This window comes from Patella vulgata, chromosome 4 (genome assembly GCF_932274485.2).
Source record: "Patella vulgata chromosome 4, xgPatVulg1.2, whole genome shotgun sequence".
Taxonomy (NCBI): Eukaryota; Metazoa; Mollusca; class Gastropoda; family Patellidae; genus Patella; species Patella vulgata.
In genome coordinates, this window is record NC_065882.2 from 16,604,889 (window position 1) to 16,632,475 (window position 27,587).

At 37.2% G+C, this 27,587-nt stretch overlaps 2 protein-coding genes and 1 long non-coding RNA gene across 4 annotated transcripts; 2 read left to right on the forward strand and 1 right to left on the reverse strand.

Annotated features, from left to right (window-relative positions):
* Window positions 1-281: 281 nt before the first annotated feature.
* LOC126818615 (A disintegrin and metalloproteinase with thrombospondin motifs adt-2) lies at window positions 282-14,827 on the reverse strand. 2 transcript variants are annotated; one of them, XM_050546125.2, is made up of 8 exons: window positions 14,362-14,827; window positions 6,582-6,717; window positions 5,723-5,908; window positions 4,823-4,990; window positions 4,413-4,571; window positions 3,252-3,410; window positions 2,889-3,059; window positions 282-421 (listed from the first exon to the last, which is right to left on the reverse strand). In XM_050546125.2, exons 1-8 carry the CDS (start codon window positions 14,701-14,703, stop codon window positions 414-416), a joined length of 1,329 nt encoding a protein of 442 aa, XP_050402082.1. In that variant the 5' UTR covers window positions 14,704-14,827; the 3' UTR covers window positions 282-413. The 2 variants fall into 2 exon arrangements, with proteins under 2 accessions (XP_050402082.1, XP_050402081.1); XM_050546124.1 differs by lacking the exon at window positions 282-421 and adding an exon at window positions 438-687.
* A 3,888-nt stretch (window positions 14,828-18,715) lies between these two features.
* On the forward strand, window positions 18,716-21,761 carry LOC126818593 (mucin-2; the record flags this gene model as incomplete). The annotated part of the gene is made up of 4 exons (XM_056100199.1): window positions 18,716-19,855; window positions 20,655-20,886; window positions 21,297-21,527; window positions 21,727-21,761. Coding segments are annotated over 4 exons (1,638 nt in total), but the record flags the coding sequence as incomplete, so codon positions are not given.
* A 641-nt stretch (window positions 21,762-22,402) lies between these two features.
* LOC130012468 (uncharacterized) lies at window positions 22,403-23,640 on the forward strand. The gene is made up of 3 exons (XR_008787900.1): window positions 22,403-22,508; window positions 22,708-22,837; window positions 23,529-23,640. It is a non-coding gene; the product is annotated as an uncharacterized LOC130012468 (long non-coding RNA).
* Window positions 23,641-27,587: the final 3,947 nt, after the last annotated feature.

Here is a 27,587-nt window from a genome sequence, read left to right on the forward strand (position 1 = left end):
GTTCCATACACCGTCGACTGTGCAAAAGGTCACACAAAGATCAGCATGATTGGTTGAATTGGAGATAATCCCGCCCACCAATCAGGTGCCACGTGCTGTATTTTGATTCAGTCTTACTAAATTTTTCGTGAACATGCCATGCATTGTGATTGGTTGTAGTGTCAGTATTACATAAGTGCCGTTATTTCGATATTTAAATATTTTGTGCACATTATATTATTGTTATTATTATTTTTCACTTTCTTTTATTTCTACTCTAATAACAGTGTCAGTGATAATTTCATTAATTGAACAGTAATTATTTAGATAGATTGCAAAAATCATTTTCACGGGAAAAAGTTACTATTTTTAACAAAAACAAAATTATCGAAGATATACACTACAAAATGAATAAATCCACCACGGGTCTTTTCCTAAACAGCTAAAATTAAAAAAGTAAAAACGTATTTTTGCAATATATCTAAAATTATATTGGTGTATGTGACATAGAATAAAATGTAGATGTATCATCTAATGACGTCATACCAGCACAACTGCCTGCGTAACAACTCCTCGTGTCCTTGTTGTCGCCAATACATAGCTCCGTTGCAATTGTCATATCGCATGTCCTATTGCGTCCCTGCGTGCCATAGCCGCAAGAAGCGTCACAGTCTGTCCATGACGACCACTCGTACCAGGTGCCGTTGCCTAGAAACAATTATGCTTGTTGACATGGTTACATAATCAAAAATTACATATATATATGTAACTAGATGAAAAGGTGCAGCCATAGCCCAGGGGTAGATTACATACATGCGGGGATATCACAGGATGTTTCCCAGAATAAGACTTCATACCACTATGTAATGCGTCATAATAACATGCGATTAAAGGTAAAGGCACTGATTTGGTCGCTAGTAGTGACCCTGACTGGGTACCATTACTATTCTTGAACACCTTATCCACAAGTAATGATTCCAAACAAATTACAAGACCGCATCATCCTTAATATATTTCAGATTAAGTTTTCGTGAAGAAGGCCCATGAGCGGGGTACGAACATTATTATTGAACACCTTGTAGTCCTTTATGTTAAACAGTTCACACGTGTTTTCAAACACAAAACCAGAACCTATTTGTAGCATATATTTTATGATATATGGTGGAATAGTGTTGGCGTCTTTAAATCGAATCAAGTTCATACCTGCGCCTTATCCACAACAAAACTTAAACTAAGATATATTAAGGGTGTACCTTTCAAGGGCTAAAAATTTCAACTCTGAATTTAACTATCAACCAATGAAAATGGCGAATCCTTCTTAAATTAATATAAGATATATTGAGGGTGTCCCTTTTAAAGCTAAGAATTTGAATTGGGAATTTAACTGTCAACCAAATGAAAATCGTTTAAGATATAAAATATTGGCCGAATTTCAAAGCTTAAGCTTTTATAGATGTCACTCACCAAATCATTGAAATGCCCGGATCTTTAAATATTTGAAGAAATACATCCAAGCAACATGCAGCTAATGTAACATGCTTTTAATTAATAGACATGCACTAATGGTCAATCTAAGATAAAGATAACATTATTCGAGAGTAGGGATTTGTTTTAAAGTCGGTTAGAATACAGAGAAGTATCGGGGTTATTGAACAGGAAGGGGTATAGGTAGTACAAGTGTTTGGAATTTTAGTAGGGATTTTAACAAGCTTTGTTGGTAGGAATACAGGGAATGGTTAAAATATATAAGTTAGTAAAATATAAATAAAAGCTCCCCCAAATCAGTGATATTAAATGATGAGGATTAATATAGAAAGGGGTTTTACATGACAGGGATAAAAATCAAATGTCGAAAAGGGTTAGGATATTTAAAAATAAAACAATTAAAACACAGATCTCGCTTCGTTTCGATCTTTTTTATTGGTCAAATTTTGTTTTATTGGTCTTCATTAGTACGTAATGATGACCATCAAAAGTATAAAGAAACGGATCTGTATTTTATTCAGATTTTAAAAAAGGTCTTTTAAGAGATGTCATTTTCTACAACTAAAGCTACTATAGACATATTGTACATGCAACTTGGACACGGGCAAGAAGGATAAGATGCGATATATATTATGATGAATGACATACATATTATGTACATTTTAAATACATATTTATCTTATATAAAGATTTATTATTAAGTAATATTGAAATATTATCATAACTTAAATTGCTCTACTAGTTGGAATTTATTGAATTCGGTTATCAAACAATTATTTTTATTTCTATCTTGTGATAATGTTGTTATTTTTGTCATCATATCCTAGCTTATGCAGTTATTTTTCAGGATGATCTTCACAATATCAAGATGTTCCAGCATACATCATCTCATACCTTGACTGCTTTAGTCGAATTCATTGTACGACCGAGGCAACATTAACACATCATGTTAGAGAAACCCGAAGCTTACTAATCGCGCCTATCACAATGCTTAAATCAAATTAATGTACTTGAGCAACTTTTTTCCGCTATACATGAATACCTTCAGATGTACCATCGTGTTCCGAAGCATTGGTAATAAGCAAGATATGCCCTTTAACCACTGCAACAGCTGACCGCCATTAGGGGCCATTGTTGATACAAACTTGTTTTTAATGGTATACATAACTCAAAGGAGCATCTTTAAGCCTTTCGTAAATGTATAGTTTATTCCATTGCGAGCGGTATTTTAATCAGGCAAATTTGTAGTTGAAGCCACTTTACCACAACAAGCGAAGCCATGGTTCATGAGCTTATAATGCTCGTAACCATTGCTTCGGAAATATGGTGTACCATGACGTCGGCCAGTGCAGTCTAGGTATACCTTGATATTGTGAATACTGAATGAAAAATTATATTCAAAGTAAAATAGAAAATAAACTTACTTGGACAAGCTGGTAGCGTACAAGGTTTCGTTTGTAAATCATCTCCTATACATGCACGACCGCCATGTAATGCTGGTGGATGGTTACATAGCCGTGTTCGTGTTCTAGTACCGTCTTCACACGTCACCGAACACTCGCTCCATTCACCCCATAGACTCCAAACACCATTGACTATAATAATATTGCATATTGTTACGGCTACTCATAATGCACACTCTAATATAAGTGTAACATTTTTGGGGCTTTTCAAAGAATTAATGCTGAATATGGTCATAATATTTTCTTAGTTTGTTGGGTTGTTGGAAGAAAACTTTTGTATATCGAAATAGAATTTTGACTAATTAGATAACCAATTAAAGATACCTTGACACTGGACCCCAGCCGCCTTATCTCCGGTACATGTAGAGGTCAAGGACCATAGATTTCGTTGACACATCTGAAGAGTTCTTTCATCACCTTCACAGTTGATATCCGTGATACCATACTGACCATCTCCATTACCAAATCTACCATCAGTTATAGCTGGAACAGAAAACGGCGCCCATTAAGACCATATCAACAAGATAAATATAATATCTGACATACATAAAATGCAACTTCTATGGTTGTTATTTCTAAATATTTGCTGTGTATTTAACTGAACTTTACTTAAAGATACATTATGTAAGATTTAGATATAGAGCTGGCCATTCGTACTATAATAGATAATGCAAAATGAATTAATTGAAAATTTCATTTAAATTGCTCCATTACGAGCGAAGATATTAGCTTTTGAAGGTTTAACAAGATGTGTGCATTAATTGAAACCACCGCACTGGTTGTTCGAAGCTTAGACTCGCTTCACCATTTTTAGATTAAATCAAAATATGACTGAAACGTTCTAATCTACCTAATATCGGAGATATTCGATGACATCGAGGGTTGGTTATGGTTTTGCCATGTTAATAAAAGTCTAATTTATAGTTTACATAACATTTCAGGCATTAAGAAAGACCTGCAATAGGCAGATTTAGCTCTTACATAATGTATGTTTAAGGGACACTCAGTGAGTAGCACTACATAGGCTCGCTAACCAGGAGGTCCCGAGTTCAAGCCTAGTGTTGGCCGAGAATGTTCATCGGGATATTTCTGTCATACTTTTAAGTATACAAACTAGCGTTCGCACAATGTTTAATTGAATGTATTTAACGGGGTGGTTTCCCCTTGTCAGTATTGCAGGACGGCTAGGGACTCTGTATAGTCGTTTTGATGCTACGAAAAACCGAGGTCCCCTGTATACATTGGCGTGAACGTAAAAAAACCCTTGGCAGTCGGAATTCGATATAAGAACAGACCGCAGCGTCATTTAATACGTGTATTTTTCAGTTAAAGAATTTTAGCCTACGTGGGAAAAGGTCATGATTTGAGAATAAATTGACATGATCATAGATCCCATACCGAAAATAAATAGTTGTGTTAACTTCTGGCAATCAAAAAGAAGTGATATCATATCTAGTTATTACATAACCCATACAGATACAATACCTAAATGTGCTGCTGGTAATCCAACTTGTTTACATATGAGATCAGCTTTGGATTGATCCCACTGGTTGGCACAAATTAATCCCCATTCTTTCTTTATATCGTTATATATCTCCACTCGTCCTTCACCATGTTCACTTCCACCACGAATTCTTAAAGCACCTGAACAAACAAATACATCAACTTATTGTTTGAGCTATCTCAACATCCAGAAATTTGGTATAATGCAATGGAGAGGAATACAGTGGACTTACTGGGCCGCTAGACCGATCATGACAAACTTCCGGTCTTTCCGGGTTGGTCTCAAAATAAGGGAATGAATATGTTAACAGGCCAGGGTGTAAATAAATATTTTGAAATTCAATTATTTTGGGATAATAAGATCAAATATTTTTAAAAAATAAAACACTAACTTTTACAGTTCATATCCATACATGGTGCAGATTGGGTAAAATCACCCAAACAGTACCTATCTATACCAGCAGTGCCGCCATTACTACAAGTTCTGTTCCGGACTTTAAAACCACGCCCACAAGATGTCTGTGTAGAACATTCTCCCCAGTCACCCCATTCTTCCCAACCTGTGACAACAAAATTAAATAGGTTTACATGTCCAATACTTTAATACAAAAAATGGCCAGGTATGTAAAACGAAATGAAATGAAATGAAATGGAGTTAAACGTCCTACTGTTCTGCTCCTATACTGGGCTAATGAAAAAAGGTTTAAATTAAAAGTGGTGCAAGATGATCTAGAAGGACGATCATTGCGTCCGCGCACGACAATCCCGATATCGGAATTAGGGATAAGCGTTACGTAATCGTTGTTAATATTCTGTAAATTGGATTTCACCAGCAGAAAGCTCGTAGAATATATAATTGGTGAGTCTGATTTATACAGCTTAAATATTCCGGAAAATGTGGATTGTATTCTTGCAAGGGCCTGCAGTCGTATATTATAAACTGTTGCTTAAAATATTTAAAGTCGACGTCCAAGATGATTTTTAGGGAATAAAAGATAACAATTCTGTCTAACTATAAACGCTCTGTGTTCTATACGACGCTTTGCCAAACGCTTTAGTTGGACAACTTTATAATGGTACTCCTGTAGACAACTATACGATGCTCTATGGTACTTTGTAGACAACTATGCGACGCTTTGTGGTACTCTGTAGACAACAATACGACGCTCTGTGGTACACTGTGGTATTCCATGGGCGGTAACTTTTAGACACGACGCTCTTTTTAAACAACTATACGACCCTCAGCCATTCAACTATGCAAGGCTCTATAATACATTGTATATTTTACTTACGTGGACAGTCCGTCATAGTACAACCCTGGTATTCTGTGTCCGCTAAATCACCAAAACATTGATCCACCGGCAACGATGTCTTTAGCACGGCATCTTCACAGTTTCTAGTTCTTTTCTTCCAGCCTTTTCCACAAGTAACCGAACATGCTTCCCATGATTTCCATGGACCCCAAGTTGGTACAGGATCTTCGAAACAGGAAATAATAATGTATATATAAGTTAACAAAAAATTCGATCATACTTAATATACAAACTATGTTTATTGAATCTGAAAGACAGAAAGATAGAGTGGAGGGGTTTGGGAGGGTTAACGTACATCAGGGACTGCCAATTGGCTTGCACATCATGTGTCTTTACAATTGGCAGCAACTGAATGACCCCCCCCCCCCGAGGTTTATAGCAGTCGACCCTACCGAACCCGTGACTTGTATAGATAACCCACGTTATGATCTACGGCGACCTTACACACTGCTGTCAGTGGTGAATGTCAATAACAAATATAAAACTCGGGCCTTATTTACACAAATTTTAACCAAACTATGCATCTTTTTTAAAGACTAAAAACTAAACTTTGCACAAGGAAAGGGACACATACTGAAAATATTTTTCGTTTATAAGGCCTCAGAACCTACTGTATTTTTTTGTTTGATAAAAACAAACCTTACAAAACAACAAATTTCTATTATGATGATTGCTGAGCTATAGTAAGCCCTTATCATCAAACTTTAGATAGGCGATGTCTTGCAAGATCAACTCCACAAACTTTAGGCACTTTCAAAACCGGTTTCCATTAATCAATATTTAACTTGCTTTCCAACACCCCTAATGACAGTACGAGGAGATGGTATAGATTGCTTACCTTCTGTTTCACAATCAACGCCTGACCATCCAGCATCACAAACACATATCGCAACTAAATTGTCATCTGTTGTTCGGGTTTCTAGACATTTACCATGGTTACTGCAAGCGTCCATACCGCACGGTCCTAATGCTTCCTGCAAAACCCCAATAATATAATTGTTTAATTACATTTTGCTCAAGCCACACTTGACTTTTGTCGGAGAAACCATCTCTCATCATGACTGATAGTGAATAGCATACGGTTTCTCCTCTGCGAACCTTATTATATATGTTCCCTGTAGGGCTGAGAGCAGTTAACTTGTTAACTGGTTAAAGGTACATTCCCGTGTACAAACTGGGTGATTTGATGATATATTTGGACTAAAAACATATTATTAATCTATCAAAATTTTGCTTCAAATCCTTCTCAAAACTTTGCATTCGCCAGGGAATACCCCTGATATACAAATTCTTCATAAAGGAAGCCATGTTTATGTCACGTGACTTAGCTGTCGCGGTACCTAGCAACGGGTGCGAGCCCGGTGGAGAATTCGTTGCATATACAAGACAATGTTGTCTTTAATCGCTGTCCATTTATCATAAATATTGAAGCCTAGAATTAAATTCTCGGATTATCCACTGCCCACATCTTTTCTAGTAAGTTTGGATGTTTCTACTTTCCATATATACCAAAATTGCCATACTTTTATTGGAAATAACCACGCGATAAATAATTTGTGGGAAAATAACTTTAACGTATAAATGAGATTAACGCGTTACTAGAAATGAATTAAGGCGTTAACACTCTGTGACATCATTATAGGCATATTCGACTGGAAAATAATAGTTATACAGACCAGTGAAAGGGTCTAATTCATGACATATGTCATTCAAAGACCACATTGCCACTGTCGAAATAACTTGGGTCTCCACTCTCCAGTCTCGCATTCGGAATCAAGGGTCAAGGTTGAAGGCACCAAATTCGATTTGTTTTAAAAACGATTTCCCGTTAAAATGCCACCTAAATCCTAGATCTGGAGTCCAGAAAAAAAAATAATGATAAGAATAAGTTGTTCTTTTTTACTCTGAAATGGGTTAAATGCGAAAATTGCCATGATTTAGGAGCTTTGATAATTAACTCATATTGACTCGTTAAATGGAAAATTTTAACACGTTAACCAGGTAAAGGGAATTTTAACTTGCTCTCAGTCCTGGTACCATGAATATTAACTAATATTTCTGATAGCAAGAGGAAATTCTGTACCATGGCTAATTTCTGTCCTTTACAGTCCCCGGGGTTTGCGCGGTGATCAGCTGAGTGGATGTGAAGCTCATTGACCCAATCTCCCAAGCAGAGTTGACTACCTTCCAAGAATGCTGGATAGCGATTTGTGGTCTACGTCATAACTGTTCACTGACGTAACAGCAAGGAATCGCGTCATAGCAACATTTCATAATGAAAAACTAAAAGTTACCGCTGCACTGTGACAAAATGGACCAAGGACTTGTGGAAATCACATTCGAGTTAAAAGACTTCAAACCCATCGACGGCTGTATTCCTGTGATTACTGGAAATATTGTGGAATTAGGCGAGTGGAAGCCCGATTGCGCTGTGAAAGCCGAATACGTCAGGTTTCAGAAACTAGATGGAATGCCTCTCAATCGCACATGGATTGCTAAGACAATGATTCCCGCCAATATTCAATATGATTGGAACTGGGCGGTAGTTTCCGCTGATAACAAATTCATAGCCATTGAAGAAAATATCCATAAAAGATACAATGCCGGTTATTTCGACAAGTTCTATTCTCAGTCTTGGGACCAGGATGACCACGATTTTTCTACTATAAAAATGTCGAAAATCACCATAAAAACTAAATATCATACAGAAGACAGAAATCACAAATTAGCTGTTATTGGTTCCCATCCTGCACTCGGTTGCTGGACACCAGAAAAGTATATTCCAGGAAAACAATTTCCAAGGAAATCTGGTAGCTGGCAGGTAGATTTAATGGTAAGTGGGAGAGAGGGTGTAATGTACACTCGGCACTCTAAAGATTATTCAGGAATTGTCATATATATTTAATACAAAATTTGGAATTAAATGTGTTTAATAAAGTCTCGTCAACACAATACTTCGGTCATTTTCAGAACAAGCGACTACTGTTTCGTTTACCTGCATGCCAATCTGTGGCTATTCGTTCCATCCGAACCACTAGGCGGTGCGTTCCGGGGTCCATATCAGCTCTAGAGTTGCTACCCCTGACCTGGCATAACCGGGGCTGATACGTATAAGGTTATGCAAAGGTGTGACTAGAGCAAAACTTGTGTAGAATCCGTGTCCAACAGGAATATGAGAACAATGGAACGAAGGATCCGATACGGATGTGTCCTTCACTAGATAAATATTAATGTAGAAAATAAAAATGACACTAACACTGTTTCCTCCGACAAATTAAATTCTAAAACATTTTTTTTTATGTATTAGAAAAATAAATAAAGACGTTTGACGTATTCGTGTAAATGGGTATTAAAATGAGTAAAAGACTCCATTGTGCCCGAACCAGCAACGTCTTATGTAAACAATGAGTGAGCCAATGATTGACGCCGCGCGATGAGCCGTCATGTGTTGAAGGTAATCATCTTTTAGAAGACTTTCGCAATCCTCTGGGAAACAGATTGGAGCAGATCCAGTCGATTTTTTGTCCTCCGCCTTTCGAAGGGGACTATTAAAATGGGTTTGTCCGTCCGTCTGTCTGTCTGTCTTTCTGCTTACGGTAAGCAGAGATAAGCAATTTGATTGGCTGAAGCTTTTGGGCACGATAACTTTGGTTATAATTAAGTGAGAGCGATGAAATGCCGAGTATAGATTATCATTACCTTGACTAAGTTCGATGATGAGAATTTTCTGCTTAGGCTAAGGAGCGATAAGCAATTTGATTGTTCAAGACTTTGGAACATAACAACTCTGCTTTTAATTGAGATAGAATGTTTAAACTTGATTTAGATGTTCATTAGGTGAATGTCGTGACTGAGTTCAATGATTAAAAAAAATTCTTTGACTTTGATTCTGTCGGATAGAGAATAATGAAACTAAGTGTATAATTGATAATCAGTTTGAGTTTGATTGCACGATACTTTAGAAAAAAAGATCAATGTACAATTAATTAATATGTGTCATCTATTTATTTCGGGATTTCGGCGGGACAGTGCAGGAATAGCTGCCATCTAACAGGTCTGATTCTCAGAGTTCCTTTATGAAACAGTTATATTTATAGTTTCTAAATATAGCTCTATGACTTGATTACATCGACGTCAGTATTTTACCTCAATTTGTCTATAACGTTAATAACTGACATTACTTTGATATATTGCCAAACAGTTATGATATTCAACTAAGTAAGTGACTTGTGTTTATAATCATTCACAGGTGCCGAAAAGGGTGTCTATTTCATGGAAATGGATCGTAGTAAACGTCAAAACGTATGAAATAATTCGATGGGAAGAAAGACGTAACAGAATATTATTTGTGGGTACAGACTACGTTCTAGTTGAAGCACCGTGGAACTCACCCGAAGAAGCTCAGATACTAAGTACAGAAGATCCATATACTGACTATCTGTTTTATCATCCTTATCCTTTTCCTAGAGATTGTCTAGTTGAACCCGTTAATCCATGTAAGCAATCTTCTAGTCATTTTTTATTTGTTCTTTCCACCCCATTATAAATCGCTATTTTTTTTTTTAAAAAAACTTAGACAAAGGGGTGACTAAAATCTCACTTAATATTATTATACATTAAAAGTCCTCGTCGTTTGACTTGGATTATAATTGAGTCTGTGTTCAACTGTCTATAGTTTAAATAAGCCCAACTATCGCGTGTTCTATAAAATCAAAATTCATCGAATGGTACTGATCAAATTAACACATTAGATCAGTCTAATTGTAAACTTTGTTTACCCCTATATCAGAGAGAGAGAGAGAGAGAGAGAGAGAGAGAGAGAGAGAGAGAGATGGGGTTTAACGTCCACTCGACATAGACTAGGTCATCTCGGGACTAACATATGGTTTAATTTTATTTCAATAATTCGCTTGCGCGTTGGGGTCTTTAGCAGTGGGAAGAAACCGGAGGATCCGGGAGAAAACCCATGAGGTTGGACGGGTGACCCTACTCCTTGTCACGTACACCTTATGATACAGCACGCACGTGCTAACCATTCGGTCACCACCTCCACCCCACACACACCTATGTCGAAGAGGTTTTGCTCCTGTAATAAGCTAGTTTGGAGATATGGCCAGTTTCGTTTTAATGGCCAATAGTTTAACTATAAAACGAAAGAAAAATATAAAAAAAAAGCCGATTTCTCTTGAATGGGTTTATTAACCACCCGATTAGATTTTATTACATACTTCGAGAAGGTATTTGTTGAGTAATAAAACCTTCTAGTAGTTTATCGAGGGCTGGCCGTCCTTACCGCACGGTACAAATAAAACCTTCTAGTAGTTTATCGAGGTTCGGGTGCTTCCGGAGTCCAAAATGGCCGATTTATATAAATGAGACCCTAACCCTAACCCTTTTAAAAGACTGAACTTGGGTCTAATTTAGTTTTTACTTCTCTTCAAAGGGTTAGGGTTAGGGTTCGGGTTAGTATTCCCCTAAATACTCATTTGTATAAAGCGGCCATTTTGGTATGAGTTCTGGCTTATTCTGGAATTTGTTGCTTCTGGTGGTGATAATATTTGTACCGTGCGGTAAGGACGGCCACCCCTCGATAAACTACTAGAAGGTTTTATTACTCAACAAATACCTTCTCGAAGTATGTAATAAAATCTAATCGGGTGTATTAACGTTGTTATGTGACCGAGAGCTCAACCCTTCACTTTTCAACATAACACAGCAGGTCAACCCAATTCATTACTAATCACAGAGATCTAGCGCCTCTAAATATGACTATCCCATGTTCAACAGAATGATGATATACATTTTGTCCAAGTGTAAGTTTTAAACCCACACAGTGTTGAAACTTCCTGCTTATATCTATAACTATAAATTCTTAAATATGTTTTCTAGTCAAGAAGAACCGGCAGAAAGATTCGCCATGTTCGGACATAATAAGTAATCTGTTTGAAACTATCCTTGACTCCAAACTACCACACGAATACCGTTACACTACACATAAATTCGACAAGAAACCGATCAAAACATCTGATAAATCCGCAACAATGTCTGATAAACTAGGGACTGGCCATTTGTTAAATGGAGATCTACATTTTGCGGATGTTACGGGCTACCACATTGATGAAGATGTTGCTATTCCCTTTATTGTTACGGAAGACAAAGACGGTAACATTTCAATACATATCGAACCAAACGATAGATTTAGGCCAGATGAGAGTGATGTTTTATTTTGCTCTGTTGGAGCACCATACTATGATAACTGCCTGTTGATGTCTGAAATTCTAGAAGGCAGACAGAAAAAACGAGTTGTCCAAAAAATAGAAGAAGATACTTCCCGCTATAACAAAGGTAGATATCAATTACAATATAAGTCATTAAAGTCGCAATGTTTTGACTTTCTTAGAAAATATGCAATTGTAACTTTAACAATGTTTGGATGGTGGTGCATAGAAATTGTTAGCTGTTTGAACTTTCTATTGTTTATATTTCAGACGAAGGATCAATGTTAACAAAATCTTTACTGGACGCCAAGAAAATGTTACTTTTTAAACTTTGTCTCAACAAAACTATCAAGAAACTGCCGACTGGTGCCATGGAATATTACGCTGACTTCCCCCAAATCAAAACCACGAAAGAACATGCTAAGCTACCCGACAAAGTACTGACTAAATTAAAATCTAAGAAGATAATCGCTAAAATAGAAAAGGATCAAATTAGTGGTTTTGCCAAATTCTCCTTCTATGCCAATCGCAATTCTTCGGCGATTGTGTTCAAGGAATCGTCCGTAGACGTGCCGTTTAGTTATGGCGGTATTGTTGATGACATCAGTACGTGGGAAATATGCGATCTAAAACAGACTAATGTTGATACGGGTTTAGAAGAAGATTATATTTTAACAGATCAGCTTAGAATCCTCTGGTTTAATTACATGTGTAGTCTCGGAACTTTTAGGTTGATCATTTAACCATACAAAACCCGCATCACTTCGGAATCAAATATTCATTTAACTTATCAACTTAATAAAGAAATTGTCTGCAGTTCTCCGATTTAAACCCGTCTTCATTAAGAAAAGCAGGGCGTTAAACCCTAGTTCATTTTCTGTGGTTTAATGAGAGATATAAATTGTTCTACAGTAAAATTCCATATATTAAAGATACATTAGTTAAGAGTTTAATAAAGAGTTGGTCATTCTTGCTATAATAATTCAAAAATAGATGATATAAAAAGAAAATATTAAAAATTTCATTGAAATTACTTCATTCTCAGCTAAGTTATCACTGCTTGTAGTTTTGACAAGATGTGTGCACAGTGGTAACCAGGGCACTGGTATAATCGGAACTTAGCCTCGCTTTCCCATTTTTAAATTAAATTTTTAAATGGCGAACCATTTTAATCTAGTTAAAATATCGATTATCCGATGCCATCAAGAGTCGATTATGGTCTGGTTTTTTTAATAAATGTCTAATTAATAGTTTATATAACATTTCAGGCCTAAAGAAAGGCCTGCAATAGGCAGATTTAGCTCTTGCATAATGTATGTTTAAGTTGAGATGAAACCAGTGAGTTACGATTTATCCGCCAAAATGAATGAAGGCTCTATCGTACAGACCAAGTCCGATCACTGACCGACATAACACACCAGAACAAATCTTGTGGCTTTTTGATACAACGTTTTGTAAAGCCGACCGTAAATTTGGTGTTTCTATAAAAATAAAACAAATTTGTAACTGACAGTTCATTCCAGAAATATCCGATCAAAGATCATACTCAATGGGTTCAAATGATATAATTTTTCTGTAATCAGAGTTTCTTTCAATAGTCTTATAGACGCAATAAAGAAACGATCTCGAAAGACAGAGTGATTAAGCTCTGTTTATGACTTAGTAATTAAGAATGGCTACGAAATATAGGACGTCGAACTTAACTCCAATTATAACTTAGAATCTAATGTAGAATCTAGATAACTTTGACATTTCAAGTGTGATTATTCCAAAAAGACGAATTTAAAAAATTCTCTATAAAATGTCTCTTATCACTTTAATTACAGAAATATTTTTTTATAAATCTCCCATTTGGATAAAAATCCCAGTTTTAAGCGAGGAATAACCCGGCGAAGACACGGAATGATTTGGCAGGTATAATAGTTTATTGTTACATAACACACCTAATTTCGGAACAACAAGAGAGGGAGATATAGGGTTTAACGTCCACTCGACACAAACTAGATAATTTCGGGACTAACATACAATTTTTATTTCAATAATTCGTTTTCGCGTAGGGGTCTTTTGCAGTGGCAAGAAAACGGAGGACACGGAGAAGCCCACGAGATTGATCAGAGGATCCAAACTCCATGTCACATGTACAAGCTTGAGAATAAAACCACGCCACTTGACAGACCTTATGATCTAAAGCGGACTCGACTCCCCTGCACCCTCAGAACAACACCAATATATACTTTTTGCAATATATTAGTATTTTATTGGCCGTTTGGCCAACATATGGCCATTTTGACCACACTTTTGGCCGAGTTGACCAATTTTTGGCCGTTTTTGGTTTATGGCCTTTACGACCCCAACCCTTCCTACTTCATTATAAAATGAAAGATAGAAAAGAGAACTTACCGGATCAATGGAATAAGCACTCCGGGTATGATAATCCCTTTCAATATCATCAACAAACGATGCTGGAGCATCCACATGAGTAGAATTATGTAACTCGCAAAACTTAATGACCTTTTCATGACTGAAAGATTTACACTTTGAATCCTTTAAACATTCGTAAGCACACTGAACGGGAGAGAATTTCATATAAATAGTTTTGTATTTATGATTCAACAAATTCTTTCCAGTTGTCGCATGGCTTTCCGGATTTTTCGTCCATTTGTAAATTTTGTTGGTGTATATGGACGCTTCAATCGTGGTTATTATTAACATCAAAAGACAGATTCTTCGCGACATTTCCATGTCCAAAGATCCTTTACGCGACGTCTGTCGGTGTTCTGAGTCGTCTGCTACATAGTCAGTTCTATATTTCTTTTTTAAACGCTAGTGTGATAATTGGATTTGGATTCGACGCAATCAAGACATATAACCGTACACTCCAATTAATTATGAATAAAAGATGAAGTGAGCTTGTTTATTATTTATTTGATTTTTCACAGGTAAATCTCATTATACCTGTAATTAACCTGAACAATGGCTGCTGTTTTATTCATATGACGAGAAATCGTAAGCCAGTGGTATATATAGTTAACCGTTAATTGCCAGTCAATGCCTTAAATCCCAGCCATCGTCTTGCACCAAACCACATATGTCTCCATTTGTCGTCTACAACGCTGAGAACGTCCAAACTACCTATCTCGATAGTTATCATTTTCCAATGACATTACAATTTAGTAATTTAACTAACACAGATCGGGATTCTCTATGGAATGCAATTACTGTTTATTACTGAACTTATTATCATTGTTTGATAAAGACTAGAGAAGCCTAGTCGAAACTTCGCTCAGTAGTACGCAGTAATTTTATTCCATAGAAGTGTAACCTGTGTATTCCATAGCAATCATTTACCACACCGAGAACGTCAAAATGGAGAAGGTTGTAGGGAGTGGGGGTGGGGGTGGACGGGGCTTCGAAAGTTAAGTTTTCACTTAAGGTCGATCGCTGGTTGGCGAGAATCCCAAAAAATAATAATAATAGATGAATAAAACATTATTATATTGGGTGGTTGGAGTTTCTATCCCATCCATATACGCGAAAGGGAGTTTGGTCTTCTGCTTCACCTTGCGAGTTTTCTCCGTTTTCTACGTTTTCATCCTGCTTCTAAAATCCCATGCGCGCAAGAGAATTTCGTATGTGCTTGTCCCGAATTGCCCTATGACCTTTAAAATTAGATTATTTTCCGTTTTGTTTCAAGCCAATAAATAATGATTGCGACATCAAATTATCCAAATATTCCCAGTACTACCATTAAGCGAACTAGGCTTACACATAAGGAAGAGACCCCCAGACCATTTCAAGTAGTTAGCCACACATAGGATGCAAATCCAAAAATGACATAACCCTACAGCTTACGTCTTCTATAATACGCTCTTGCGAGAATGTTAATATTTATTGATAATCACATAAACAGGTAGCCAGAAAGCTATGATTAAAATATAGCGTGATAGGAGACTGTACGTATACCTGGGGGAAATCAACGATAGGTAAATAATAAATAAATCACGCCATCCGTCACACTTAAGGACATCGTGAGAAGTTATAACAAAAATTTCAACTGTTAAGGCCCCTGGCGAATTTTAAGAAAACCGCTAAATCCCGTATGATTTTAACAAATAATTCTTAAAACATAGACGTGTAAAACATTTAATATAATAGAAACACACACAGTTAATAATTATGATTTCAAGCTCATGGGTGGTAAATTTCATATTACATGGTTGCAGAGAAATGGAGTTTAACGTCCACTCGACACAGACTAGGTCATTTCGGGACTAACATATGGTTTAATTTTATTTCAATAATTCGCTTGCGCGTAGGGGTCTTTAGCAGTGGGAGGAAACCGGAGGACCCGGAGAAAACCCACGAGGTTGGACAGGCGACCCTACTCCTTGTCACGTACAACCGGGGATTCGAAAGCACGCCAGTTGACTCAATGACAGACTTTATAATTGAAAAATAAAATCAGCAATACTGTTCAAAACGTAGCTGTTAAATAAAAATGTTGATGGAAAATATTCTTGATTTTATATTATTTTGTTCGATTAGCCTATTTTGCTTGTTTAGACAGATAAGACTGTAATGTAGCAGTTTGCTGTTTTAGGCATATCTATTACTGATTAGTATTACCTTATGATAAGCACAGTAATATTTTCTCAAATAAGTAGATTCTATTTCGTTCCAATTGACGAAGCCTCCAATCTCGATCAAAATGACGCATGACGTAAAAAGAAAAGAACTATAGAAGTTGTTTTCATGTAGCTTGTCAACTCATTACAGTCCAGCCAGATTCAAATGCCTTCAACTAAATACAGATCTATATTTCGTTTCGTGTTTTTTTTTTTCATTTTTTTATTAATCCTTTCGGTGTCATGAATTATAGTGAATCATAGTGAACACGAGTAAAATTATATTTTGAGCCATACAAATCAAAACGAAATACATATAGGATCTATTTTATCAGATTAACTAAATACAATCATTTATGGAGCCACGGATGCTAAGTGAGTAAGACGATGGCTCACTAGTCTGAAAGGTTCGCTCCTGGTGTTGGCCGAGAAGTTCATTGGGGTTTTTTCGACGTGATTTCCTTTTTGTCAGTGGTCCAGGATGGAGGGCTTGACAAGGACAGCTGTCTAGTCGTTCGGATGGAACGAAAAACCGAGGTCCCGTGAACACATTGGCGTGCACGTAAAAGATCCCTTTTCAGTTGGAATTCAATATAAGAGTACGCTATAGCCCATCTTCATTACCCCAGGCGGAATAGAATATTATGACGTTAAACCCCATTTTATTTCATTTCGTTTCATTTACAAAAGGCTAAGAAAAAATTGGAACTAATAAACATACTAAACGAAAGATAACGTTATGTAAACTAGAACAAGACGGTTATCTTGAAAAGAAAGGCGTGCGTGACACTGCTTTTATGTAGATAAAAATTCTCGCCATATGGTAGTTTGTAGTTCTCGAAAAAAAAGCTGCGTCTGTGCAGTTGAAGAATAAATGATGTTGTTGTTGACAAATTTACAAATCTTGGTTTTGACAGGTAACATTTAACTTTATTATAATTAGTTGATAGAAAGTTTAAATCTGGAGAATTGGATATAGTGTAACAACAATTAAATTCAGGACATGGCGACAGATGCCGAATACTATTGAAACATGGTTTCCGACCAATCAGAAAGGACGTAATGGTCTGATTGTGCTACATTACGCATTAATCACCTTTTCTTAGAAACAAATTAGGAAACGCTCAACAAAACAGCCCAGTCTGTGCTCTAAAGAAGGAAATCATGTCCTGTCCCGGTCATTGGGTCCGCCATACATTCATGTATAGGTGAATTGAAGAAAATTAAATACAGGGAGAATATGTGGACTTTCCGTGGAACTGTAGATGATATTCTGAAATTCTATGCCCTAAAACCTTATTCGAGGAGGTGGGAGGGGGTCGAGCGGTGGGGATACAATCATAGCTTTCAAAAAAATAGCACAGTTTGTGCCCTAAAGAACGAATTCATGTCCTTTTTCGGTCATTGTGTCCACCACTAAGTATAGGTGAATTAAAATAAGATACATAGGGGAATATGTGGGCGTCCTATGGAACAGCAGATAATATTTTAATATCCTATGTCCTAAAACATTGTGTTTCGAAAGTCTGTCATTGAGTTAAGTGGTGTGGTTTCGTTTCCCTGCTTGTACGTGACAAATAGTAGTGTCTCCTGTCAAATCTCGTGGGTTTCCCCCCACAGCTAAAGACCCCTACGTGCAAGCGAATTATTGAATTAAAATTAAACCATATATTGGTCCCGAAATTACCTACTTTGCGCCGAGTGGACGTTAAACCCCATTTCTCTCTCACGCTGTTTCGAAATTCGCGGAGGGAGGGGGTGTTGTGGTAATATTGATACAATTAGTAGGTTATCTCATACCCTGTAGTACTCAGCTTCTAATATCCAGGTCCAAACCATCGCCCCAATTAACTATATTTACTACAGTTGAATGTTTAACGCATTAAGTGCTAATTAAATCTACGCCATTGTCTTACTTGCTGAGATGCAACTTGCGATATTTTTTATGCCTATGTATTTTATTTAAAGGTTTTGTTTGTGGTGTTCTGTCTGCTGACTCAGTTGAGATACTGAATAATATTTACAATGAGGATTCTGCTGAATCACATGAGATAGATACCAACCCACAAATAGCCACGGTAGATGCGGATATAACAGTTACCCCAATAACTGTAAAGGCAACACCGCAGCCAACAACTGCAAAGCCAACAACCGTAAAAGTGACACCAAAGCCTACAACGGTAAAAGTGACACCAAAACCAACAACTGTAAAAGTGACACCAACGCCAACAACAGTAAAAGTGACACCAAATCCAACAACTTTGAAAGTAACACAAAAGCCAACAACGGTAACGGTGACACCAAAGCCAACAACTGTAAAAGTAACACCAAAGCCAACCACTGTAAAAGTGACACCAAAACCAACAACAGTAAAAGTGACACCAAAGCCAACAACTGTGACCCGAAAGCCAACAACTGTGACCCCAGAGCCAACAACTGTAAAAGTGACACCAAAACCAACAACTGTGACACCAAAGCCAACAACTGTGACACCAAAGCCAACAACTGTAAAAGTAACACCAAAGCCAACAACTGTAAAAGTAACACCAAAGCCAACAACTGTAAAAGTAACACCAAAGCCAACAACTGTGACACCAAAGCCAACAACTGTAAAAGTAACACCAAAACCAACAACTGTGACACCAAAGCCAACAACTGTGACACCAAAGCCAACTGTGACACCAAAGCCAACAACTGTGACACCAAAGCCAACAACTGTGACACCAAAGCCAACAACTGTGACACCAACGCCAACAACTGTGACACCAAAGCCAACAACTGTGACACCAACGCCAACAACTCCAAAGCCAACAACTGTGACACCAAAGCCAACAACTGTGACACCAAAACCAACAACTGTGACTCCAAAGCCAACAACTGTGACACCAAAGCCTACAACTGTGAAAGTAACACCAAAACCAACAACGGAAAAACCCACTACCGCAACACCCACACCAAGCACACCTGATCCACGAGCGAATAAAAGTATTTGCTATAAAGATCTTGGATGTTTCGACAACTTTTATCCCTTTAACAATGCTATTTTAGATCTACCGGATAGCCCAGATGTAATTGGAATCTCTGTAACTCTCTATACTCGTCAAAATCGAGAACATGATAAGGGTCAACTTATCAAGTTTAACGACCCCAATACTATTCAAAATTCCGATTTTGATGCCAAAAAACCAACAAAAATCATCATTCATGGATTTTCTAATGATTTAAATACTGACTGGCTTCATGCGATGAAAGATGAGTTTCTTATAAATGTAAGTATAGTCCCCTATTTTAACAGTTTGTTATTTCGAGTATATCTTCGGATTTCTTTAAAAAATGATGATTTCAAACAATTATTTACTTAAAGATGTTTTATGTACATCTGGGAGTTTTTGTTACACTTGGCGTGGTTCCCACTTGTCAGCTATCTAGTCGTTCGGATTGGACGAAAACCGAGGTCCCGTGTACACATTGTTGTGCACGTAAAAGACTTAACAGTTGGAATTCGATATAAGAGTAGGCCGTAGTGCCCCTGTCCGGGCAAAATTTCCCTCATAGCACACTGTATGGCGTATGACCGTCTTCATTAGCCCAGTTTAGGAGCAGAACAGTAGGACGTTAAACCCCATTTCATTTCGTTTAAAGAAACAGTACTACTGCTGTAAAAGGAAAAGTGAAATTGTATTTAACCTTCTGCCTTTTTTTTTGCATCAACCGGGTTAATACGAAACGGGCATACGCCATACGTTGTGCTATGGGGGGGGGGGGATTTGCCCGGTTGCTTTTCCGCCTATTCCTCATGTAATTCCAATTGTCAACGGTTCTTTTGCGTTCACGTTTGGACCTTCTTGATGTTCACTCCATACGACCCACTATACGCGATATTCTGACCAGGTCCTCCTGACAAGGGGAAACCAGGCTAGAAAATCCCGAAGAACTTTACCGGTTAGTACCGGGCTCGAACCTGAGACCTCCTGATTAGTGAGTCAGTGTCCTACTCACTGAGGCAATGTGAATCACATGTTCGGGTAAATTGCTAGTTTACTGATACTAACATGTAAATATTTTAAGGATGACTTTAATGTCATAATTGTTGGTTGGGGTAACGGTGCCAAGTTCCCAGATTATGCACAGGCAGTTGCAAATACAAGAGTGGTCGCTACTGTGGTACACAGAACAATTCTCAGTTTAGTCAAATTTGGAGTTAAGATGGAAGATTTACATCTAATTGGTCACAGTCTTGGAGCCCATACATCTGGATTTGTTGGACATTTATTAAATGGTGCAATACAAAGAATAACAGGTACTATCGCCATGTTTTTATAATTACATACCAATAGACTTTAAAAATAGAATCGCCCCCAAGAATAAACAGTACATGAATGTAGCAATAAAATGACAACGTGAAGGGCAATAAACCAATAGATTAGTAGTAGGACTGAAGTGTGTTCAGAATAAAAAAAAGTATATTTTGAAATGATCAGTTATATTGTCTCTGTTTAAAGGAATTGGCGAGAAGGGGGTTTTAAACATATAATATAGACATTTGTATGTTTAATAATTAGTACTTTGCAGATAGGCGATTAAATCCATTTAATTCAGAGACACTATTGTGTTGCAGATGGGCGACTAAATACACTTAATTCAGAGACACTATTGTGTTGCAGATGGGCGATTAAATCCACTTAATTCAGAGACACTATTGTGTTGCAGGGTTGGACCCAGCAGATCCAGATTATGAACAGTCTCCACCTTTGGTAGTGTTGGATCCCACAGATGCTAAATACGTGGACATAATTCATTCTAATGGTGCCCCTTTAAGTCAGGGTGGAGCTGGATTGTATAATCAGTCTGGTCATATTGATTTTTATTTAAATGGAGGAAAACATCAACCAGGATGTGATGATGGACTAGCTGCTATTGGTGACATTTTACACGGACAAGGTAAAAGAGCAAACAGTTTTCATATTAGGAAGATGCATAAGTTAATAACAACACACATATCCTCGGTTTCCTCTAGGGGTTGTCTTTCTGCAACATCCGTATTTTATTAAATGCATTTTCAACTTTTAATGTGTATCGATTTCAAAGCTGGAAATACGAATGTCGAGCTAATTATTTTGTGTGACTTTGCAAACTCCAGAACTCAGAAAGTGTCAATTGACCTATTTTAAGTAAGGATTTTGTTTGGGGCGAAAGGGTATTTTTATTTGTTTCTTTTACTGGGGGTGGGGTGGGGCAGAATTGTCAAGTCATCCTAAACATATAAACGGTTTAGGATTCAAAATTAAAACCCCTTTTCACTTAATCCCTGGATGCCAAAATCCCGACCTCTGTATCTTTCCTTTATTGTTTGTTTTTTCCTGGTTTCGGTGTGCAGTTATCCTGCATTGTCTATTACCTGCATGAGAGAATCTAGGTATTGTAATCAGGGCTTCCGGTATCTAACCTGGTTATTGGATTTCAGAGAGAGAGAAATGGGGTTTAACGTCCACTTGACACAAACTAGGTCATTACGGGACTAACATATGGTTTAATTTTATTTCAATAATTCGCTTGCGCGTAGGGGTCTTTAGCAGTGGGAGGAAACCGGAGGACCCGGAGAAAACCCACGAGGTTGGACAGGCGACCCTACTCCTTGCCACGTACAACCGGGGATTCGAAACCACGCCAGTTGACTCAATGACAGGCTTTATGATACAGCACGCACGTGCTAACCATTCGGCCGTCCAACCCCACTATTGGATTTCAGTGAATTAATACTAAAGAAGGTTTACGAATTTGTATCTCGAAGTAAACCATATTGCTCTCACTCTTCCAGGTATAAGCCAATCTCTAGCCTGTAGTCACGGTAGATCACATGATGCTTTCATTGAATCCATTAATGCTAGATGTCCTTTCACAGCCTACCCCTGTTCTGATTATGTAAGTTAAAAAAAAACCAGATACATATTTAAAAAATATTCACTATCTCTGAGGGTGTTTTAATTTTAATCAAGTGAATAAAAACCAGGATTACTCTTGATTTGGTGAGATAAAGGATTTAATTATTGTTCCCAAATATCAAATATTATACTCCCAAAGATACAAACACGCATGTCATGTATAATAATTTGGTTTGTAGGATACATTTGAGGCTGGAAAATGTCTTGATTGTGGTAGTACTGGATGTTCTGTACTAGGTTACTATTCAGATCAGTATTATGCCAGAGGGAAAATGTATCTAGATACAACATCAAAATCTCCACTTTGTGGTAAGAAGACTTATTATTATTCAGTTTGTCGTTAATTAATCTGTGTAAAATAGGCTTTACTCATTCGAGTAATGCACCGATGACCCAGTCTTACTTGAATGGAAGTAATGTTCAATCCTTATGACAAATAAAGTGACTGAGGTGTCTAGAAAGATTTAAAAAGTTGATTCGAGTAAATGTCATCTATCTGTTTTAGGATATATAAATAGGTTGACCACCCCTTTTAATAAATAGGATAAGAAGGGGATGTAACTGCCATTTCGGGACCACAGGGGGTCGGGGTGGGAGCGGACTTCGGCGTTTCTACCTGATCTTCATCGAATTTCAATGCGAATGCCAACAATGTCCTTGGATCGGCGTTGAATACCCTTACCCCTCTACTACAGCAGTCCAGAAAGCACGGAATAGGGCACAAAAAACAAAATAGCGACTTTTTAAATATTTTAAATGAGGGATAATGCACTAAATACTAAAATTTCACTCAAATATCTATATTAATATATAATAAAAAATTATTTTGGCTAGGAGAACCTAAAGATAAGGCTACATATGTTAAGGAAAAAATGGTCATACCTTACCTCATACACGACAGCCGTCACAAATATTTTTAATTGGTTATTTAGAGTAATTTTGAAAGTGTTTTCTCTAATTTTCAACCATAAATTAGCCTTTGTTTTATTTGTTTTACTAGGATATCATTATGCTGTTACAATCAAAGGGGCTGATTTAACTCAAGACACTAAAGGAAAGATTTCACTCAGGTTGAAGGGCAAATGGGGCGACAGTGGATTTGTTGCAGCGACTAAGTTAGTTTGTTATTCTCATCCATTCCACAACCCCCAGTGTGGATTCGTAATTAGGACGTGTTCTTAAAATATTGATCACCAAATTGTGATGCGTGTTTAGTATTAAGAACGTTTGGAGAGGAAAGTTTGTCGAAGTTGAATGATGAATGAATGAGTTTAACATCCTTCTATTTTTTTTTTAAATATTGGCTTATTAATACATCAGATCAAATTACCATGTGTAGACAATTGTATAGTACAATTAAATGACAGACATAATATACACTGATCGGGGTGGATCAGCAAATTTTAATACATGATTAGGATAGGATCAAGGAATCAGCGTGCACGTAAAAGATCCCGTGGTAGTTGGAATTCGATATAAGAGTAGGACGTAGTGCCGATGTGCGGACAAAATTTCCCCTCATAGCACACAGTGTTGCGTATACCCGTCTTTATTAGCCCAGTCGGAGCAGAACAGTAAGACGTTAAACCCTATTTCATTTCGTGTTTTACCTATACATTTTAATTTTAAAATTGAAAATTTTGTTAGACGAATTACATGTTTTATGAATTCTAACTGGGCTAATGGAGACGGGACAAACGCTATAATACACACCAACGTGTACACGGAACCTCGCTTGGTCTTAATATCAGAACGACTGGATTCTCTTCTTTCCCAGGCCACCCGCCCGGTACCTCTGGTAAGGGAAAAAAACGACGAAATGAAGCTAAGTAAAGGTCGTTAAACGCTAAGTAAAATAGTCCCTAGGGTTTCTAATACTTAACATGTTCTAAATAATCACGTGACAGAATAGTGGGAGAGAGAGAGGGAGAGAGAGAGAGAGAGAGGGAGATGGGGTTTAACGTCCACTCGACACAAACTAGGTTATTTCGTTAATTTCAATAATTCGCTCGCGCGTAGGGGTCTTTTGCAGTGGGAGGAAACCGGAGGACCCGGAGAAAACCCCCGAGGTTGGACAGGCGACCCTACTCCTTGTTACGTACAACCGGGGATTCGAAACCACGCCAGTTGACTCAATGGCAGGCCTTATGATACAGCACGCACGTGCTAACCATTCGGCCATCCACCCCCCACCCCCCCTCCAGAATAGTAGGGATTTGGGACTGTCGTAATAAGCTAGAACAATAATCAATATTTTGTCTTTTTTTTCAGAAATGATCAAGCGTTAAAAAAGGGTCAAACATTTTCTCACGTAATGGTCTCTCCCCAAGAAGTTGGTGATGTTGAATTTGTTACGATTAAATATGAAAAATATTCTGGATTTTGGTTCGGAGGCGGCAAGGATAAATATTCTGTAGAAAGTGTAGAAGTTAAATCGGGAGAAAATGGCTACTCGTAAGTAATAAATAATTGATAATAAAGGAGAATGTATAGCAAGATATAGACAAAACAGATGTTACTATAACATAGATCTATTAGATTCATATTACCACATACGATATATATACTTTTAATGGCATTGGTCTGTTTCCAGGTCTCTCGAGTTTGTTTATCTTCCTGCCCCCCCCCTCTCTCTTTTTTTAGTGGCATTACTAGCAACATTACATTGTATTCACCCAATCTGGTTAAACCACAGATCCTATTTCGTTTCGTTTTTATAGTTCAAAATTTCGTTTTACTTGTCCTTACTACACTTGGATCTGGAAGAGTTGTTATTTAACTCGTGTTCTGATTGGTGTCAGGGATAAGCCAATGAAACGGTCTGTTACGGCGAGCTTTAGGCGTGTTCTGCGCGGAACTGTGGGTAATTCACTAGTAACATCAATGCTGATTGGTTAATCAAATGTCTGACATCATAGGGTCATAAGTCGGTCTTTTGACCCCTGGCGTGACCTATCGCTATAACTTGTCAGATCTTCATGTAGTGTAGGCCATCGAAAGTATAAAAAAACGAAACGAAATATAGATCTGTATTTTAATCAGATTGTGTATTCACTTAGATCACAAATATCTCTTAATGCCCTCTTTTGAAAAAAAAACAACATGAATTAGGTCTGGGCTGGAACGAAGTTACACATAGTATAAATATAATTTTAAAAGTTGAAGCTTTATAAATTATTATTTTTCTTTAATATTTCAGGTATAAATTTTGCTTGATGGATAAAGAATTGAATCATGGCACAGAAGTAGAAACTGTTAAATCTTCCCCAAAATACCATTGTTGATATTTGTAAAGACGCCTTTTGGTCAAATTATTTTTGTATTAAAGTAATTTTTAAATATAGTTGGATTTTCAATCTTTCACGGACATATCTACAGAAATGAAAATGACTATTGTCTTGTCTCCAAATCCCTCAAAGCAAGTACAGTGTTGAGGAAAGGGTGAGCATCAGGCCAGTTCAGTCTTGAGAAAAAGGGACTTATTATTACTCAGTTTGTCGTTAATTAATCTGTGTAAAATAGGCTTTACTCATTCGAGTAATGCACCGATGACCCAGTCTTACTTGAATGGAAGTAATGTTCAATCCTTATGACAAATAAAGTGACTGAGGTGTCTAGAAAGATTTTAAAAGTTGATTCGAGTAAATGTCATCTATCTGTTTTAGGATATATAAATAGGTTGACCACCCCTTTTAATAAATAGGATAAGAAGGGGATGTAACTGCCATTTCGGGACCACAGGGGGTCGGGGTGGGAGCGGACTTCGGCGTTTCTACCTGATCTTCATCGAATTTCAATGCGAATGCCAACAATGTCCTTGGATCGGCGTTGAATACCCTTACCCCTCTACTACAGCAGTCCAGAAGCACGGGATAGGGCACAAAAAACAAAATAGCGACTTTTTAAATATTTTAAATGAGGGATAATGCACTAAATACTAAAATTTCACTCAAATATCTATATTAATATATAATAAAAAATTATTTTGGCTAGGGGAACCTAAAGATAAGGCTACATATGTTAAGGAAAAAATGGTCATACCTTACCTCATACACGACAGCCGTCACAAATATTTTTAATTGGTTATTTAGAGTAATTTTGAAAGTGTTTTCTCTAATTTTCAACCATAAATTAGCCTTTGTTTTATTTGTTTTACTAGGATATCATTATGCTGTTACAATCAAAGGGGCTGATTTAACTCCAGACACTAAAGGAAAGATTTCACTCAGGTTGAAGGGCAAATGGGGCGACAGTGGATTTGTTGCAGCGACTAAGTTAGTTTGTTATTCTCATCCATTCCACAACCCCCAGTGTGGATTCGTAATTCGGACGTGTTCTTAAAATATTGATCACCAAATTGTGATGCGTGTTTAGTATTAAGAACGTTTGGAGAGGAAAGTTTGTCGAAGTTGAATGATGAATGAATGAGTTTAACATCCTTCTATTTTTTTTTAAATATTGGCTTATTAATACATCAGATCAAATTACCATGTGTAGACAATTGTATAGTACAATTAAATGACAGACTAAAATAATATAATATACACTGATCGGGGTGGATCAGCAAATTTTAATACATGATTAGGATAGGATCAAGGAATCAGCGTGCACGTAAAAGATCCCGTGGTAGTTGGAATTCGATATAAGAGTAGGACGTAGTGCCGATGTGCGGACAAAATTTCCCCTCATAGCACACAGTGTTGCGTATACCCGTCTTTATTAGCCCAGTCGGAGCAGAACAGTAAGACGTTAAACCCTATTTCATTTCGTGTTTTACCTATACATTTTAATTTTAAAATTGAACATTTTGTTAGACGAATTACATGTTTTATCTAACTGGGCTAATGGAGACGGGACAAACGCTATAATACACACCAACGTGAACACGGAACCTCGCTTGGTCTTAATATCAGAACGACTGGATTCTCTTCTTTCCCAGGCCACCCGCCCGGTACCTCTGGTAAGGGAAAAAACGACGAAATGAAGCTAAGTAAAGGTCGTTAAACGCTAAGTAAAATAGTCCCTAGGGTTTCTAATACTTAACATGTTCTAAATAATC

Coding starts and splice junctions, on each gene's coding strand:
- LOC126818615 (XM_050546124.1), bottom strand. CDS start 14,703: ATGGAAATGTCGCGAAGAATCTGTCTTTTGATGTTAATAATAACCACG. Junction 4,991..5,722: donor TACTATGACGGACTGTCCAC/GTAAGTAAAATA, acceptor TTGTTGTCACAG/GTTGGGAAGAATGGGGTGAC. Junction 3,411..4,412: donor ATTACCAGCAGCACATTTAG/GTATTGTATCTG, acceptor TTTCTGTTCCAG/CTATAACTGATGGTAGATTT.